The 19,054-nt window shown below is 56.5% G+C and overlaps 2 protein-coding genes across 2 annotated transcripts; both read right to left on the bottom strand.

Annotated features, from left to right (window-relative positions):
• Positions 1-200: 200 nt before the first annotated feature.
• Positions 201-1,143, bottom strand: LOC117001561 (melanocyte-stimulating hormone receptor-like). Its single transcript, XM_033069984.1, is given in 2 exon segments — positions 201-267; positions 269-1,143. Coding segments are annotated over 2 exon segments (942 nt in total).
• A 1,751-nt stretch (positions 1,144-2,894) lies between these two features.
• On the bottom strand, positions 2,895-18,705 carry LOC117001626 (transcription factor 25-like). The gene is given in 22 exon segments (XM_033070068.1): positions 2,895-3,005; positions 3,008-3,128; positions 3,267-3,339; positions 3,980-4,059; positions 4,265-4,355; positions 4,913-5,071; positions 5,634-5,721; positions 6,841-7,000; positions 7,307-7,412; positions 7,846-7,938; positions 8,750-8,843; positions 9,118-9,217; positions 11,974-12,104; positions 12,524-12,606; positions 13,751-13,816; positions 14,443-14,564; positions 16,127-16,164; positions 16,167-16,200; positions 17,524-17,709; positions 18,523-18,624; positions 18,626-18,658; positions 18,661-18,705. Coding segments are annotated over 22 exon segments (2,043 nt in total). The 3' UTR covers positions 2,895-2,967.
• Between the last annotated feature and the right edge of the window lie 349 nt (positions 18,706-19,054).

Genomic DNA, 19,054 nt, shown 5'->3' with positions numbered 1-19,054 from the left:
GGAGGCACCTCTCCCCCCGGGGCTCCCCGGGGTTGCCCGATGCCAGCCACAGCTTCACTGCAAAGAGCCTTTATTGGGAACCGTGAGTCCCTCGCCCAGAGTGGGCACCCCGCGGCTCCTCCTGTCCATCTGTCAGTCCATCCGTCTGTGCAGTTTGGGGCGGGGGTGGCCGTGCCAGTACCGGTACCGTGTCCCCCTGCCTAGCAGGAGCACGTCACCACCTCCCGCAGCGTCCGCCGGAGCTCCTGGCTCCTGAAGGCGTAGATGGGGGTCAATCACCGAGTTACAGATGATGAGGATGAGGAAGAGGTTGAAGTAGCTGAAGAAGCAGGTGCAGAAGGGGTTGGTGGGACAGGTGACGATGAGGATGAGGTGGAAGAAGAAGGGCCCCCAGCAGATGAAGAAGACGCCCAGGAGGATGGTGAGGGTGACAGCACCCTTCAGGCTGCCACCACGGTGAGCAGCGGGTGGCTTCTGATGGCTGGAGATGCTGTGGAGGTGATGGCGGGCCAGGGCGAACATGTGGATGTAGAGCACCAGCATGAGGACCAGCATGAAGAGGAAGAAGCTGATGAGGCAGAGGAGGATGGTGTTGCTGTGGAAGTAGGTGATCAAGACGGTGCTGGAGACGGTGCTGGCCAGCCAGACGCTGGCCATGGTGACCACGGCTCGCTGCAGCGTCATGATGCTGTGGTAGCGCAGGGCGTAGAAGATGGTGATGTAGCGGTCAACGGCGATGACCCCCAGGAAGGAGAGGGAAGACACGACGGAGCTGCAGATGAGCATGTCGATGACGCTGTCCATGTGGCGGACGATGCTGGGGCGCATCACCAGCACGCCGTGCTCCAGCAGCAGCATGAAGAGCATCTCCGCCAGGTTGCTGATGCTCACCAGCATGTCCGACACCGCCAGGCAGCAGATGAAGTAGTAGGTGGGTGAGTGCAGGTTCCTGTTCTTCAGGATGGCGGCCACCACCAGCAGGTTCTCCACCAGGCTCACTAGCCCCAGCGCCAGGAACAGCTCGTTGGGAATGTCCAGCCCCTGGCACCAGCCACCACTGGCCCCGACCGTGGCATTGCTCTGGTTGCCCTCGCTGGCGTTCGAGGGGTCGCGCAGCAGGCGCAGGGGGGCCAGCGTCGACATGGCCCCCTCCTCAGCCCCGGGGCCACCCGTGGCACCCGCACAGCCCCCGAGCCCCCGTTGTGCCCCGCCAGTTCTCCCGCGGCGCCCGGCGGCGAGGCCGAGGGGATGCCGAGGAATTGGGGACGGGAGGCGTGGGACGGGCCGGGGGTGTCGCGTGCCCACGGGGACCCTCGGTGTGGCGGCTGCTCTCTGTGCCAGCGCTGCCCAGTGTCCCACGCCTGCCAGCCCAGGGTGCTGGGGAAGAAAGGGCCCTTTCTCTGCCCCACTTTAAAGCCGGCTCCCGCAGCTCCTCCTCCGAGGAGGGTGGGCACCTGCATGAGGGAGGCACCCTGGTAGTGAGGGGGAGCTGCTGCTGAGGCCAGGCTGAGAGACCCCCCAGGATGGCTCTGGGAACCTGATTGCTTGGGATCACCATGTGCCTGGGGTCTCAAACGCCCTGGGGTGTTCCATGAACCCCTGGGTCATGCACCTTGGGGTCCTGTGCGCCCTGGGGGGACTGTGCACCTTAGGGTCCCCATGTGTCCCGTGCCCTGCAGGCCTCGGTCCCGTGGGGGTCAATGTGCCCCATGTCACTCGTGTCTTGGGGGGTCCATCTGCTGTGGGGTCACCCACACCCCCTGAGCTATCCGTGCACCTTGGGGACTCCTGTAGAACCCTCTGCACTGCACGATCCGAGCTGTCCCACGCCCTGGGACTGAGGGGGTCCCACTCCCATGGCCCCGGGGGAGATGTTGTACAATGGGGCAGGCATGGGATTGGACAGGAATCGTCAAAGGCACGATTAACTGGGGTGCTGCAGAGCCCGGCGCCGCAGGGAGCCCGGGCAGGCAGGGTGGGGACAGGACCCATCTGACCATCATGTGCCTTAGGTCCGTGTTGATGCCTGGAGCCCCGCGGCTGCCAAAGAGCCATTCACAGCTCCACAAAAAGGCTGATCCCACGGTTATCCACTTCCGTTGGGAAGCCCTTCCCTCTGGCATGGATGGAAACGGCTCAGCTGCACACACTGGGCATGGGGACCCAGGCTGCCAAATACAGGGATGGGATCCCATGGGATTTGGATGTACCAGTGGGGAATGGAGCCAGGGCAGGCTGGCTTGAGACTCAGGGTCTGCACACCTGGCCAACCCACCCCAGCTACAGCCCCCAGGGAGGCAGTACAGCAGAAACAGGGATTTATTCCATGTATTCACCATTACTCAGCAAAAAAGGGGAAAAAAGCTTTACGGGAATAAGGATCAGTTAAGGTTTGACCGTGGTTTACCTTGATCCTGGCTCAAGAAGGTGAAGGAATAAAGGATGATAAACAAAGGGGCGGGGAATTTCTTCTCCAAACATAATTAAAAGTCTGAAAAAGCTGTTTCATGCACAATTCTAGTGGCACAGGGGACTCTGAGACCTTTGGAAGGTTCAGTGTAGTCACGGTGCAGAGTATTTCGTGGAGGGAAGGAAGCTCCAGGCTATGGGAAGCACAAAGGAGCTGAAGAAGAGGGCAGTAAAACCCCTCTGGGAATTAAGGACAAGAGGCAGGAGAACAGGGAGGGGAATAGGATGGAAATTGTGCCTAGGGGAGGCCAGAAGGGGACTAAGCTGCCATGGGGACAAGGGACAGCTGCTGTTGATTAGCTCGGACATGCTCAGTCAGCCCTTGTCCCCTGCTCAGAGAGGGCTGTGGATTCAGCCCCCCTCCCGGATGGAGCCCACACCACGGACGCAGCCCCCTCCTCAGAACAGCCCACTCCCACAGCGAGTCCGTTCGTGTGACTTTATTGGAGTGCGACACAAATCGGGGGCGATGCCAGAGGGTTTGGGGGCCACCCGGGCTCAATCCCAGTCACCATCACCCTCGGGATTGTCATCGCGGGGGGCTCCTGGAACTGGATGTTGGCCAGCATGTCGCGCATGGCCGCCATCAGCCTGTTCACCCCCTGGTTCAGGTCCTGCGCCGCCCCGGCCTCGTCGTCCCCGTCGTGCCGGCCGTCCCCCTGTGACAGAGCAGCACTGTGGTGGCAGGGGCAGGGACAACACTGGTGCCAAATCAGCACCAGGCTGTTCCCAGAGGCGGGGCCTGGAGCAGGAACACCACGGGGGAACGGTGCACCCAAACGGCAGCGTGCACTCACCTGCAAGTTAAAATTTGGCAACAGCGAGCGGAAGAAGAGGGATAAAGTGCTTTCATTGGAGGGATGGCTCGTCCTGGAAGACACAAGTGGCACTATGGTGAAGGTACAGCTCAGTTTGTGACTCCTCAGTGTGGTGTGGTAGTGCTGGGAGAACCATGGTGCTGCTGGAACCAGCCCTGAGGGATGGAACTGGGGGGTTCCAATGAGAGTCTGGATTCAGGCAACTCTGAGCAGCAGCTCTGAGCAAACCAGTCACAAAACACGACCAAGGCCAGGCTGAAGGGGCCTGGAGCAACCTGTCTAGTGGAAGGTGTCCCTGCCCACGGCAGTGGGTGGAATGAGATAAGCTTAAGATCCTTCCAATCCAAACCATTCCAGGATTCCATGATTCTCCAGCTCTGCTCTGAGGGGGCTGGTGTGGAACACACACATGGCATCACCACAACACCAGGACTGGCTGTATTTAAACTTCCATTTACCCCAAACCCTCCCAGTCAGCTGTGGCCTGGGTTTTCCCTGACTTTTGCCCTATTGCTGGGAATGGCCAGTGGTGACAGGAAGCAGCAGGACCAGTCCAGCCTGTAACTCTGCCTGCCTGGAGCTCTTCCTCTGCCATGGAGGATGTCAACACCGAGTGCCCATGTGCAGCCTGGCCTGGGGCTGAGGCACGATGAGAACACGGCTGGCACCAGCACCAGCAGTGCAGGTGGTACCTTTCCGGTCGAGTGTAGGAAACAATGGAATCCAGAGGAGGGAGGGGGTCAAATCCCATCACTGGCTGGGAGGTCACCTCCTGCAGGGGGAGGAAACAGGAGGAATTGAAGGAGAAAGGAAGGAATGAAGGAGAAAAGAAGGGATGAAGGCTGTGCATCCAGCAGCAGCAATCGTGGGTGCCCACAGAAGCTGTGAGTGACAGGGGTTAGGATGGGCCCAGCAGGGACACAAGTGCCACCACAACAGGTGCAGCTGCAGCCCCTGTGTCCCATCAGGCCCCTCACCAGAGGCAGGGCTGCTGTTGCCTCCTTCATCTCCGAGAGGATGATGTGCCGGTAGATGTTCCTGGGAGCGCTCTGGTACCGGATCTTCCTCCTGAGGCGGGGAGGGGACAGAGCAGTGAGCCCTGAGCAGGCACATTCCCATTTCTGCTGCTCCAGGCGCAGTGTCAGCAGCTTCCCTGGCTCTGGGGGACAAGGCCATATTGGATGGAGCTGGCTCAGAGTGAGCCAAAGGGAGTGGCACCTGCGAGCTCTGGAGAATGAGCAGAGAGCTCAGGGAATGAGCAGACTGACCTTGGTTTAGGACTCTCTCCTGTTTCTCAGCACTGGGAAGTGATTCTAAGTTCTCACCTGCCCTGTGTGGCCACCCCTGCCCTTCCAGGCCACCCCTCCACCCTCTCCAGGATGTTTCCAGGGTGCAGGTGACAGCCAAGCCTGGGGAAGGCAGTACAGGATGTGCAGTGCAGGTTTAGCTCTACATTCCCGTTTGTGAAAAGCAGAAGAGCCATTGCCTTCGTGACCTTCAGCATCAGACCAGCAGTTGTGGGGCTCTGAGCCCTGTCCCACACACTGGAACTGCTGCTGCCCAGGACAGACCCTCTGTCCCACACCCCTGACACAGGAACCCTGCCCTCCACCCTCTGTGCTCACTTGTGCTCAGCCTCCTGCACCAGCGCGTCCTGGGCCTCCACCATGCGCAGAACCTCGTGGACGTGGGGCTCCAGCCAGGCCATGACAGCCGGGTCCTTCCACAGGGCGTGCGTCCTGCCCACGTACAGGGACGTCAGCTGGTTCAGGGCGGGTGACTGGCTATGGGAGATGGCTGTTACTCACTGCACCCTCCTCCTCCTGCTCCTGCTCCTCACAGGATGGAGAGGGGTCAGCTCTGCGCTGCCCTTTGGCGTGGGAACACGAGAGGACTGCAGGCTTCTGCCTGGGTGTTGCCATCCACCTCCACCACAACTTCTGCCTCCATCTATTTTTAAGCTAAGCAGAGCCATGAAATGAGGGAACGCTGCACTGGCCTGAGGGAGAGCTTTGCACACTGAGGAAGACCACGTGTCCAGGGAACACAGACTGGTTGGAGACAGCCTGCCCTGGGAGGACACACGCGTCGCTCTCCTCCCTGCACACACCAACAGGCTCTGGGGTGAACTTCTGACCCGTCCACCTTGAGGTGGTGGGTCTGTCAGCCTGATCCAGAGGCCATTATGGAAATCCATTATCAAAAGGATTATCAAATGAGGCATTATCAAATGAGCCTACTCAGGGAACCCAAACAAGCTCCTCCATTAGCAGTCTGAGCACGCAAGATCCCCGCCGCCAGCAAAATCGATCCCTTCCCTTTGCTGAGAACATCTCCAGGCCTTACCTGATCTGGGCATTCAGCCCAAAGAAGGGGTGGGAGGCGACCCTGGCATCGGGCTGCACACTGCAGTGATCCAACAGAGGCATCAGAACTGCGAGACAAAGGCAGAGAACTCATCTGGACCTGCTGGTGAGGGGCAGTGGGGTGGGGTCACCCGCAGAGTCACTCCCCTGCTCCAACTGGGGCATCAACAGGGACACAAGGAGGGGGTGAGGACACTGCTGGTCCCTGTGCTCACACGGGCATTATTTCAGTCACCCCAACGAGCAGCCTAGAAGATGTTTCCAGCCCCCACAAACTGAATCTCTGTTGGAGAGCTGGTTCTTCCTGCTGCACACACCCTCCCCGGGGCCTGAGGGCTGTGTTCTCCTTTTATGGACAGCAGAACCCATGGGATGAAAGGGAGAGTGATGGGCACCCATAGGGAGAGCACATCCAAAACAGAGCTGTGCCTCGGAGGGAGAGCCAAGGAGACTGGCTTGTCCTTGCTCTGGGCAGCCCCGAGGAGGTGAGACATCTCCCTGCTCTGAGATTGCAGCTCTCACCCTCCCCCATTGCTCACCCCTGACCATTGCTGGAAAGGACATCAGCTGCTCTGGGGAGGGAGAACAGAATTGGGGAATCACAGAATTGTAAGGTTGGAAAAGCCCCTAAGATCATTGAGCCAAACCATTCCCACAGCACTGCCAAGGCCACCCCTAACCCATGTCCTCAGGTGCCATGGCCACGTGGCTTTTAAGTCCCTCCAGGATTGGGGACTCCACCTCTGCCCTGGGCAGACTGACCAAGGCTGGACAACACTTCTGCAGGAGGAATTATTCCCCATATCAAACTTTGAGGCCATTTCCTCTTTTCCTGTCCCTGTTCCATGGGAGCAGAGCCTGACCCCGCCAGCTTCCCCTCCTGTCAGGAGTTGTGCAGAGCCAGAAGGTTCCCCGAGCCTCTTTTCCAGGATGAGCCTCCAGCTGCCTCACCTGCTCCAGCCCCTTCCCCAGACACGCTCCTGCCCCTCAGTGAGGAACCCAGAACTGCACCAAGCTGGGTGCAGGCACCACTGCTCTGCCCAACTGCTTCCACTCTGACTCAGGGCTCTCTCCTCAAAGGCCCCTGGCAAATTCCATCCGCCTGCCGGGAATCCAGTCCCGGCTGTCCCAGAGGAGGACAGTGACAAAGCCCTGGAGGGTGGCCCCACCGGTGGGGACAGACTCACCGCTTGGGAACATGATGAGAGCGAGCTGGATGAGCCGGGCCGCTCGCTCCCGGGCCTGGCTCCGCTCCAGCTCCGGGCGCTCTTCCTGCTGGCTCAGGAAGAAATAGGCCAGTGGCACCGAGAAGGCAAAATTGGGCAGCTGGGACAGATTCCGGTGACTCTGCAGGATCAGACAGAGAGTTACTGAGAAATGATGCTGTGCAGCAGAGCTGGGCTGTGTGGGGTTGGGGCTCTGCCTGCTGGGGTTAATGAGTTCCCAGCCACTGGCTCAGTGCCCCCACAGCTGAGTGAGCAATTTTGAGTTCTTACAACTATTTGCAGGATCCAAGGATTACAGGAACCAACAGCCCAGCCTTTATGGATCATTCCAGTGCTGCTGGAATGTCAGTGAGATTCCCCTCTGAAGGGCTCACCTGGTGGGGAGCACACCAGGCACCCACCACCCCCTCACCTGCTGGCCACTCACCTCCCACTCCTGGAAGAGGCGGGTCAGGAAGGTGTATTCCCTGGCCCGGAGGGACAGGAAGTCGATCAGCAGCAGCACACAGAGAGGGTCATTCTCAGGATCAAGGCTGGGGCAGGGGGAGAGAACAAACCAGTGTCACAACAGCTGAGAGAGCTGCCCTGATTTCTGAGTCAAACAGCCTCTCCCAGTGACATCCAGTGACTCAGCAAGTGGAGAAACAGAACACGGTCGCTCCCGCATGGCCAGTGGGATGACACAGTGGTTCTCTGTCCCTACAGAGGGGACAGTCCATTGCCACCACCCAGGAGGATCAGGGCCACAACTGAGTAGGCCACACTTTGCTCTGCTGAGATCCAAGCTCAGGCCACAGTTTGGCAGTCACAGACCACCAGGGCCCCTCCTCACCCCTCACCTCTCCAAGGGCACCAGCACATCCCCAGAGCTGAGCTGTGCAGCTCCAAGGTGGGAATGAGCCCACACCAAGCCCAGGAGCAGTAGGACCCCCTGGGGTGACTGCCCCACCCGATGCAGGCACCTACCTCAGGATGAGCTTGCAGAACTCCAGGGCTGTGCGGGGACAGCCCCTCTTCTCCAGGAACATCAGGTGCTTGAAGAGAGCCAGGAAGAAAGCCCTGCACGGGGAACAGCAGCAGGACTTAGAGGCCAGGTGTGGAAAGAAGCATTTTGTGCCACAAAAAGGGGACACAGTCATCAAGAGCTCCTCACCCCAAGCATCACATCTGGTGGCATGCAGTGCCCCAGACCCCCAATGCTCCCATCTCTTGTTTTTGTTATTTCTATGCCAAGAACAGGGACAGAAACTCACAACCTGCTCTGAGACTGGGACCAAGACAAGTAAATCCCCCAAGTCCACATCCCACCTTGTCCCAGTGGTGTGGGGACAGTGACACAGAGTGGGGAGGCCCAACACCTGTCACTGATGGCACAAAACCTGTCACCCAGAGGGACTGAAACGTGAGCACCCTCCAGGTACAGCAGTTTGGGAGAGATGGCTTGGTCAGCTGACTGGAAAATTCCCAGAATAAAGTCACCTTTCCCAGCAGCTGCAGAGCTGGAGTTACATAAAGATCCAGGCTGGGAGGAGTGTGAGTGCTGGGGGTGATGGCTGGAAACATGCAGCAAGCATTTTCATGACCATTTTGGGCTAAGAGGCACTAATGGCATGAGAAGGATGACAGGGAGGGACAGCTCCTACTGCAGGGACAGTTCCTACTGCAGGAAGGCATCCCTTGGGAAAAGGGATGCTTTGTGCAGAAGCTTCCATGCACAAGCTGCTGTGCTCCAGCCCCATCCCAGGAGCTCCCAGTACTAAGGGACACTCAGGGGTCTCCCTGGAGGAGCAGCAGTGGTGAATGTGGGTGGCTGTGGCCAAAGGGGGGCCAGGAGCTCCAGCTGAGCCCCCTGCTCCCCAGCCCTGCTCACCTGTTCTCTGGGTGCCGGTAGTCCAGCCTGCAGGTCCCGCTGGTGAGGCTGAACACGGGGTGGAAGGCGCACTCCAGGCTGTACAGAGCCCGCTCTGGGGACAGCAAGGGCAGTGTCAGGGACAGGACAGGGACACAGCACTGCCCTGCACTCAGTTCAGAGTGAAATCAGCTCATTCCCAGCCCAGAGAGACACAAAGGTACTTCACACAGCCTGCTGGCAACAGGTACCAGGGCAGTGAGCACTTCCACATAGATCCCACCCTGGGTGGCAAAAGGAACCATTCTGGGATTGAGGCTCCTGCCCTGCACTGCCCTTGCCAGGGAAGGATTTCACACCACCACATCTGCTCCTCACCTCGCTCTTACCTATGAGATCCCGGGCCATCTCCTGGTCCTCCTGCATGCGGCACACGTCGCTGAGCTGCAGCAGGGAGTCCACGTGGTAGGGGTTCATCTGGAGCAGCAGCTGCACGAGAGCATGCAAAGATTCTGTGTCATTACCAGCGTCTCAGGAACTTGGTCACTGACCCAGGTACTTTCCAGCACCTGCTCTGTGACACACAATGCCAAGAGTTTCCTTAACCCAACCCTGCCAGATCCATCCCCAAGCTGGAAGGGCACAGGGAGCTCTGTCCCCACCATGTGAAGGTTGGGAGCCCTCAATGTCCTCCCTGGGGCAGCTCCCTCCCAGCTTTTCCAGCAGGCCTTTGCTCATTGTCACTGTCCTCCTTCAGATCTCTCCCAGCTCCTCCTTTCCTTGGAAAGGAGAGAACAGGATGCAGGCACTGTTACAGTTTGGGTTTTTTATCTATCCCTCAACAGTTCTGAGCATTTGATCAGGGTTTTGCATGCTCTGGATACTGAGGGAAATTTGAAGACATCCATTACAAATCCAGGAATCAGTGGTAATGGATAATAACAATAAATAAATATTTACTTCCCGCTTCAGAGAGAAGTTTAATCTAAAAACTTTCTCAATTCATTAATTATAATATAAATAGCTACTTTTCTAAGTACCTAAAACCTCAGTTCAGTAAAAAATGCTGAAGCTAGTACCAATCTTGTCACAGTTTAGTTTGGGGATTATATTTTTCCTCCTAAAACTGAAAAAATAAAGCTTCCAAAGCTCCAGAAGTTTCCATCTGCAGGGTGGGGACCCGCGGGACCACCTACAGCACAAAGACTGATGTCCCAGGCTGGCCCAGCCCAGCCTGGAGCCACTTGCCTGCTGCTTAACCTCTTCCTTAGGGGTAAAACTTTTTTTTTCCTTTCTAGTCCATTCTTTTTGCAGGGGACAAGGAGCACTCAGGGTCACTGTGATGGAAAAAGCCAAGAAAAGCTCACCAAGACCTTTTTAACCTACCAGTAAGTGCAGAAAAACACTCACTGAACTAGAGGCTACCAAAAAATAATATTTTATGTGCTGAAACCACAGCAACAAGGTAGAGTTGGGCTCTAGTTATGCCAGGACTGTGGTGACCATGGAAAATTGTTGGAATTGCCAAATCCATCTGTTAGATCTTACCCTGATGGAAAAGGGAAGACTTGAAACTGTACAAATGTCCTCAGATTCAGCCAGACCCCTAAGAGGGTCAGAGCATCCAGATTAAAATACCATGGAAAGCCTGTCCTGTGTGGGGACTGAGCTTGAGCTGTCCTTGGGACACTGACTGCTGCACAGGAATTACCTTGGTTCCCTTAATCCAAATCCCTCAATCCAGGCAGAACTGCTGAGCTGGAGAGAGCCCTGCGGCCCTGAGCCGAGGGTGGGAAAGCAGAAGGAAGTAAATTTTATTTAGCAGACAATGGGCTCTTTAAAGGACATCTCCAGGGCATGTATCCCAGCTCATGTGGCCAGACCTTTCAGAGAAACATCCCTCAGTTATGGTTTAGTTGGGTGCAGAGCAATTTTGCTGCTGCTTATCACTCCAAACTATAAATGTTACCATACAGCTTAATGAGCTCGGACACGCATGAAGGACTCCCAACACAAAAGCCTGTTTTGCTGAAATACCAAGAAAAGACACATTTTTCATCATTGCAGGAGTTTATAAATAGAACAGCTGTTAGTTTGGATTGCCAGTTCACTATGGGTTTATACAATATTCCTCCTTTCCCAGCTAGGAGCTGAGACAAGGGAGCTTTGTTCCCACCCTTGCAGCCAAACGGACAGTTCCTGTGGGCTCCTCTCTCAGAAGGTGACCTGGCACGTGCTTGGCAGAGCCACCAAGGCTCAGCCACCAGCCACCAGACCTCCTCTGCACCAAGGAGGTCACTGATCAACAAGGTGACAGCACAGCTCAGCACTCAATGCTACCTCAGCCCACACAGAGTGACACAGGGCTCTGCTGCCCAAACAAGTCCTAGCAGTCCAAACAAGACTGGAATAAATAATCCAAGGCTCTGCAGAGGATCTGGACAGGATGGATCAAGGGATGAGGTCAATGGGATGAAGGTGAACATGGTGACATGGTGGGTCCTGCTTGTGGGTCACACCAACCCCATGAATGCTCAGGATGGGGAAAAGTGGCTGGAAAAGGACCTGGGTGTGCAGGTGACAGTGGATGGACACGAGCCCAGGTGGGCAGGAAAGCCTCTGGCACCTGGCCAGTGTCAGCAATGGTGTGGCCACAGCACCAGGGCAGTGCTCACCCCTGTGCTGGCATTGCTGGGGCACTTCCAGTCCTGGGGTCAGGTCTGGCCCCTCACCCCAACACAAACATCAAGGGGCTGGAGCATGTCCAGGGAAGGGCAAAGGGTCTGGAGCACCAGACACAGCTGAGAGAGCTGGGAAAGGGGCTCAGCCTGGAGAAAAGGGGGCTCAGGGGGGCCTTCTGGCTCTGCACAGCTCCTGACAGGAGAGGGCAGCTGGTGGGGGGGTGGTCAGGCTCTGCTTGCAGGGAACAGGGACAGGACAAGAGGAAAGAGCTTCAAGCTGTGATAGAGGAGATTCAGGTCAAATATCTGGAACAATTCCTTCCCCAGAAGGGTTCTCCAGCCCTGGCCCGGTCTGCCCAGAGCAGAGGTGGATTCCCCATCCTTGGAGGGATTTAAAATCCGTGTAGATGTGGCACCTGGGGACATGGCTTGGGGGTGGCCTGGGGAACAGTGGCTTAGAGGTTTTTCCAGCCCAGACAATTCCACTGGAATGCACCAGCCCAGACTCCCAGGGAGAGGGGCTGCAGGAACTCAGGAGGGAACAGCACCACCAGCCCAACGTACCACGATGTTGTTGGGGTCCATGGACTCCACAGCGTCCAGGAACTTGAACTGCACCTGTTGGTACTCCCGGTGGTGCTCGAAGGTGAAGTGCTGCACGCCCCTCCGGGTGTCCAGCAGCTGCATGGTGATACCTGCAGGGTGCAGGGGAGACCTGGGTAGCCCAGGAGCACCTCCTCTGCTCTCTCACAGCATCAGGAGCTCACTCCCGTCTCTGGGTCTAGAGATACATGTGGTTTTGGGAACTCACAGAGAATTTCACTCTTTTCCCCCCTTCTCATGAGTCCAAGTCCCAAACCCACCCAAAATGCCCAGGCCACTCATTCTCCCCAGAACACTTCTCATTATCCAGCAATTCTGCTGTTAAGATGGGAAGCACCCATGCCCTGTTACCTCCAAAAGAGGGGAAAACAAACCCAAATCAAAAAGGTACAACTCTACAGAGCTCTCTGTTGAGGCAGGAGGTGTTTCCACCAGCTGAGGAGCAGTTTCCTCTTAGATTCCATATCTCATGGTCCTCTAAGAGGGCAGGAGGCAGCCCCAAAAGCCTCACCTGTCTTGCTGTAGCGTGGCCAGGTATTCTTGGGAGCTGTGAGCCACATGCTGCGCACGTACTGCCGCTGCCTTTGCCTTGGCCTGGGGAGGGGAACACACAGGTCACAACTTCCCTGCACTGACACAAGGAGGAGGGATGAAACCATGTTAAAGGGAAAAATGAGATCCAATTTCTTCCCCACAGAGAGCTACACAGAGCTGAGCTCTGAGTTTGCCTTCAAGATACAGCATACCTGTGCTCAGGCTTTGCCTTATGTGCACCATCTAGGACAGCCAGTGCCTCCAGCATCTCCACTTCCAGAGCTTCTCTCCCTGTTTTTATCCCTGCCAAATTCTCAGCTGCCTCTGTGCTTCTAAACAGCTTCCCAGGTCCAATTAGGAGAGCCCCACATCCCTCTGACTCATCCCTCTTCCCAGCAGGGCCTTCAACTGGATTAGTTTAAGTTGTACTCAAAAATGCACAATTTATTGGCTCAGGAGCAACTCAGGATCAAGGCTACTCTGAGGGAGTCACTTCTCCTCAGAAAGGGATCACAGACTATCCTGAGTTGGAAAAGACCCACAGGGATTACTAAGTCCAACTCCTGACCCTGCACAGGACGATCCCAAGGTTCTGCAGTTTCTTCCTCAAGCACCAAATTCTATTCCAGAGACTGAACTCTCTCCCTCCTTCCACCTGCACTCCTCCAAGCTCTGACCTTTCCTGGTTTTCCAACCAGCTCATGGAAGTGAGAGGGGATTTGTGGATGACAGTGAGCACAGTGGAGTGGATAAATGCAGAGACATCACACCCAGGGAGCAACAGGTTCCCTGGGCCCCTGGAAACAAGTGCAGGAGACATGCTGAAAGTATTCAGGGTTCACTCTCTGTCCAGAGGCTCTGGAATGGCAACAAGGGATGAATGGTGGATAAACAAACAAAATCAGTCTGCACTCTGTGACCTTGAGTGAAAGGACTTTGAAGGGTGGTTTGGAAATGAATGAGAAGGGAAAGGAGCAAAAGAAAAAGCAAATGCCTGTAAAAGTCTGGAGAAGTCTTTTCCCTTGTACACATGGCAGAAAATATTCCTCTGTCCCAATAAGCAGCTGTTAAATGAGTAACACACCCTGAGCCCAGGATTACCAGCCTGGGTGTGGCACTGGGGACTCCATGAGACCTGCCAAGGGCAGGACAGACACACCTCCTCTGATTTGGAAAAGGCTTTAATATCAAATTGTGGACTCACCTCTGGTCCCCGAGCACAGCACGAGCCCCAAAGTATCTCTTCAACTCATTCTCTGGATTCAAGTTTCTGAGAAGGTGGAATGAAGAAAGAAAAGCTCCATCAGTTAAACAGTGCCACACTCAAATCTCTCCATCAACAGCCAGCACCCCAAAGTGCCTCTGGAAAACCCCCAACCTGTCACACACTCCCCACTGATCAGACACAGCATGGAGAAAGGAGACTGAACTACCAGAACTGGAAGGGAAAGCCATGCTCCATCAGCCAGGCTTCTTGATGCTCTGCTCCAGAGCTGGGGAATACTGCTGCTGCCCTCTCCAGGACAGCTGCAGCCTTAGCTGGGATGTTCCTGGGAGAAGCCTGGGCTTGGGAGCACAAGTGAATCCCATGTCAAGCTTTACACAGCAGAGTTATTGGCACCTCTGCAGAGGCTCTCTCACAGAGGATCTGAGGCTGGAAGGTCCCTCTGGAGACTAATCTTGCCCTGCCATCACTGCAAGCAGGCCTGGCAGCAGAGAACACCCATCAGAACCAAACACAGCTTCCAGAGGAGCGGACAGGAGCAGGGATGTGCAAAACCATCCTGACCCTTTCACTCAAGCTGTGGAGTTCCTGGCTAGATCCCACTGGGAAGCTCCTCAGGGAGCAGGTATCCTGTGGCACCAAGGCCAGAGGCAGGTGGGAGGCAGCAGTACCTGTGCTCCACATAGAGCAGGGGCCGGCTGTCGGTGGTGATGCCGCCCTGGCTCTGCGGTGCCAGCCTGGGGTCCTCGATCCTCTCCAGAAGGCTGTCGATGTCTTCCAGCTCGTTGTCTTCCTTAAGAGAGGCAAAGCCAAGGCATTTCTTACAGGCTGAGTCACAGCAGCCTGCAGGTGACCCAGCACAGATCACACAGAGCTGACACCAGCTCATCCTGATCCCTAGGTGAGGGTTTGTGGCTTTTCAGAGAAACCCAGAATGGTTCAGGTTGGAAGGGACCTTAAAGCTCATCATGTTCCACCCCTGCCATGGCAGGGACACCTTCCACTCTCCCAGGGTGCTCCAAGCCCTGACCAACCTGGCCTTGGACACTTCCAGGGATCCAGGGGCAGCCACAGCTGCTCTGTGCACCCTGTGCCAGGGCCTGCCCACCCTCACAGGGAAGGATTTCCTCCCACTATCCCATCTAATCCTGCCCTCTGATAGTGGGGAGAAATTTCCCCTTGTCATGACACTCCAGGCCCTTGGTCAAAGACATTTTCAATATTTAAATAACCAGCCTTCACACTCTATTTTCCACAGAAACACCAAGTGACTGCTGTGAGCCTCATGACAAGGTCTCAAACACTCACATGACTTCAATCCAACTCTCCCATTCCCCATTTTCCAACCACCCCAGGAATCCATCCAGCAGCTCACATCCAACAGTTACACAACACTTTAACCCTGATTTCCCTCTATCTTCCCCCAACAAACAACAAGTGACACATTTCTTACGTGCCAGTTTCACATCCTCCTCATGATGTCCATGGGGGGAACACAGAATTCCATTCAGGACACCCAAGAAGCAGTGCCAGCCTCTGCCTTTCCAAGCTAAATTTAGGCCCTGTGCATGGAGTGCACACAGGAAAGGGAGAATGTGCTCTGCATGGAAGTGCTGGAACAGAGGTTGTATTATCCCTTGCTGGCAAACCAAACTGCCTGGGTCTGGGTGTCCCCCCAGCCTCCAGCTGGCACATGTCCCCCTGCTGCTCAATATTCTTGGATTGGGAAAGGAAACAGGCTCTCCAAGAGGGTTGTCCACCTCAGAAACTCACTCCTGAGTGGCATTCCCTGGGAGGTCTTTTCCAACCTCAAGGATTCTGTAATTCTGTGGACAGTTCAGACTCAAACCTCACCAGAAAACCAGCTCCCACCTGAGCCTCACTCCTATTGAATTAAGATCAATGACTTTAATCCATCTGCTGCTTCTACCTCTGGGGTCCTCAGCACTGGAACAATGTGGAACTGCTGGAATGAGTCCAGAGAAGGCCACGGAGATGCTCCAAGGGCTGGAGCCCCTCTACTCTGGAGACACCTTAGAGCCCCCTTCAGTGCCTAAAGGGGCTCCAAGAGAGCTGGAGAGGGACTTTGGGCAGGGAGAGAGTGACAGGACAGGCTGGACAGGGCTTGGAGCAGCCTGGTCTGATGGAAGGTCTCCCTGCCATGGAATGAGATGAGTTCTAAAGTCTCTTCCAATCTAAACTATTCCAGGATTCCATGATCCCAAAGAGGTTTCTTTAAAATTTGAAATGGCTTTTTTGCCTTGAATCTCTCCTACAGCACCTCAGAATTCCAACTTTGCCAACCCCACTGGAGGAACCAGCCTGATCCCTGCCTGAGAACACACACAGACATACCACAGTCTCTCCTGCTGAATTTTTCTTGGTTTTCCTTTCTTTTTTTTCTTCCGTGGCTTGTTACTCGTTGCCAGCTGCAAAGACAAAGGGAAGAGCTGTCAGCATTCCCATGAACTGCAGGGGTGCCAGCTCCATGGGAAGAAGAGCATTTCCCACAGGGATCAGCACACTGAAGGTCCTTAAAAGAAACCAAAATTCACCCTGTAGTCTTTGTTAGTGGGTGGAAATCAAGACACAAGGAGAAAATGAAAAAAAAGCACCAACGATTCACAAAGGCTTAAACCTCAGCTGACTTTCACATCCATGTATGAGGCTACAAAATCAGGAGAGAACAAGTTTAGCTGTGCCAGGTGTGGAGGAAATGCTTCAGCTCTTTCAGTCCCCAGGATAAGCCGCATTTCTGCTTTTGGGGGAAGCAGAACTGTTCCCAGTTTCACTCCCATTTCCACAGAAACCAACACCTGACAAAGGTGCCAGCCCCAGAGTGCCTCTCCCTGCAGATGCAACTGCTTCAGCTCAGGGTGCTGGGGGGATTCCCTAACCTGGCTGGCACAGCTGGGAAGCACATTTCCAGGATCTAGCAGGAAATTCAGCAAGGGATCACAGCATCATGGAATGGTTTGGGGTGGAAGTGACCTCAAAGTTTATCCAGTTCCTACCCCTTGTCTAGGCAGGGACACCTTCCACTGGACCAGGCTGCTCCAAGCCTTGTCCTGGCTCTATCCCACCTGGAGCTCTGGGAGCAGCCACAGGTGTGTCCTGCAGCGCTGGCCCAGCAAAGTCACCAGGTCAGGAGCCCTGGACCCACTCTCCAGAGCACTCCCAGCCCCTGGGCTGGTAGAGGCCACTGGCACAGCTGGAATGCACACAGACATTGGACTTTGCTCCTCTGCCACCCAAACCAGGGACACAAACCCCAAATGCACAGCAAACAAGTGAGACCAGGGGCCAATCCCCTTTGCCCCCCCTAATCCTCTTCTCCAGTGAGATCTGGGCTGGGCTTGCCATGGAAAATTGTTAATTAAATGTCTTTCTTACAAAATCCTGCAAGGAGACATTTCTGGGCTGGCACAGACCACAGGAGGAATATTGATACCAATGACAACAAATCACTATGGAAGAAGAGGTTCAGCATTCAGTTGACACTACTTGAAATCTTCACAACCCCTGTTCCAAAACAAATGCCTCCTTGAGATCACTCCTCCCTGGCCTGACCTCAGTGCTCATGTGGACACAGCACAACTCCTTCCTTTGGTACCTCCTCTCTGCAGCTGGAGAATCCCTCTGGATCCTACACATCAGACTCAGCACCAAACTGCCCACCCTCCCCCAGATGCGAGTCCCCAGGTCTGAGTGTGTGTGTCCTGTCCCTCCCCTGGATCCCTGGGAGCAGTCACCGTTTGGTCCAGCTGCTCCTGCCCCTCTCTCTGTCCATCACCGTCCGTCTCCTCGGTCACAGCCCCTTCCTTGCTCCTGTCCTTGCTCCCCTCCTGGTTCCCTCCTGCCGTGTCCTGATCGCTGAGCCGCGTGTCCGGCCGCTCCTCTCCGGCCGCCGCTTCATCCTCTGACTCCTCAGCTGGGATCTGTAAACAGAGGGACAAGCTGCAGGGACAGCCCAGGGATGGAATTCCCCACAGCTCTGCAAAACAGACGGAGTTTTGGACATCCCTCGTGTCACCCAGTGGCTGCCTGGACAGTCCCATGCACGTAGAGAGGAGCGCAGGACCACCATGATGTGTCCCCTCACACCACGGACCCCAATTTCCCTTGGAAGAGCTTCCAAACCCAGCCTTGCCTATGCTCCAGGCCTTGGCCAAGGACAGAGAATGTCTGGAGAGCAGGACCAGGACCTGTCACCCCAAGGACCCAGCAGTGCCACCAGGGCCCATGTGACACTCAGCACTGGGATCCTGCAGTGCTGGGAAGGTGGCAGGAATGTTCCTAAAAACAGTTCCACCAGTCCAGCTCTGACAACATCCAAACCCAGCACTCCCAGGCCTCTTCTCCCAGTTCAGCCCCCGTTGCTGCCTCCCACCCTTCCCACTCACCCACCACCCAAAGCGATCACTCCTACCCCAGTCATTGACCCCAAATCACTGCCACACACCCTGCCACCGCCACTGTGAGCCCCTCTCACTCACTGTCCCCCTGTTCTCTACAGCCACCCTCAAACCCGTCAGCCTCTGCCTGTCATTCCAGCCACCCCAAGTTACTGTCACCTCAGCTGTCCCCCAGCAATGTCCTCATCCGCCAGCCAGCTGTCATACCGAAGTCACTGCCCCCAGTTATCCCCTCAGAAGTCTCTGTCCCTCCGAGCCCCTGCCACCCCAGCTGCCCCTCAGGAACCTCCCCCCACCCTCTGCACCCCGGAGCCCCCTGGCTTTGCCCCCCCTCACCAGCTCGAAGCGGTTGCTGACGCCGGCGCGGCGCGGCCCGCGGGACCCCTTCCCGGGGGCTGGCGGCGGCCCCCCCTCACGGGCGCGCTCCGGGCCGGGCTCCCAGGCCCAGCTCGCCCAGCCCCGGCCCCTCCCTGGCCCCCGCTGCTCCCCCCGCAGCCGCCTCAGGGCCCGGCGCGACATCGCCCCCGCCCGCTGCGCGCCTGCGCCCGAACTGCGCCTGCGCACCCGCCGCGCGCCGGCCCCGCCCACGCCCACCGCGAGCACCCATTGGCTGATGCTGAGCAGGCCACGCCCCCTGCGAGATCCGTCACGCTCCGCGCGTGAGACCTGTCCCGGAACCGGGAGCGTGGGAAACGGGGCACGGCGGGGACACGGCGGGGACACGGCCCGGACAGGACCGGGACACGGGTGGCGACCGAGGCACAGGCTGGACTGGGCCCGCGGCTGGGAGCGCGCAGGGATGCGGAAGGGGCGTGGGAATGGGGAAGCGGGACGTTCCCACGGTGCGTGTGCGGGGTCACGGGTGTGG

Source organism: Catharus ustulatus, chromosome 11 (genome assembly GCF_009819885.2).
Source record: "Catharus ustulatus isolate bCatUst1 chromosome 11, bCatUst1.pri.v2, whole genome shotgun sequence".
Classification (NCBI taxonomy): domain Eukaryota; kingdom Metazoa; phylum Chordata; class Aves; order Passeriformes; family Turdidae; genus Catharus; species Catharus ustulatus.
The sequence above is the reverse complement of the archived record's forward strand: the minus strand, read 5'-3'. Positions and strand labels throughout refer to the sequence as shown.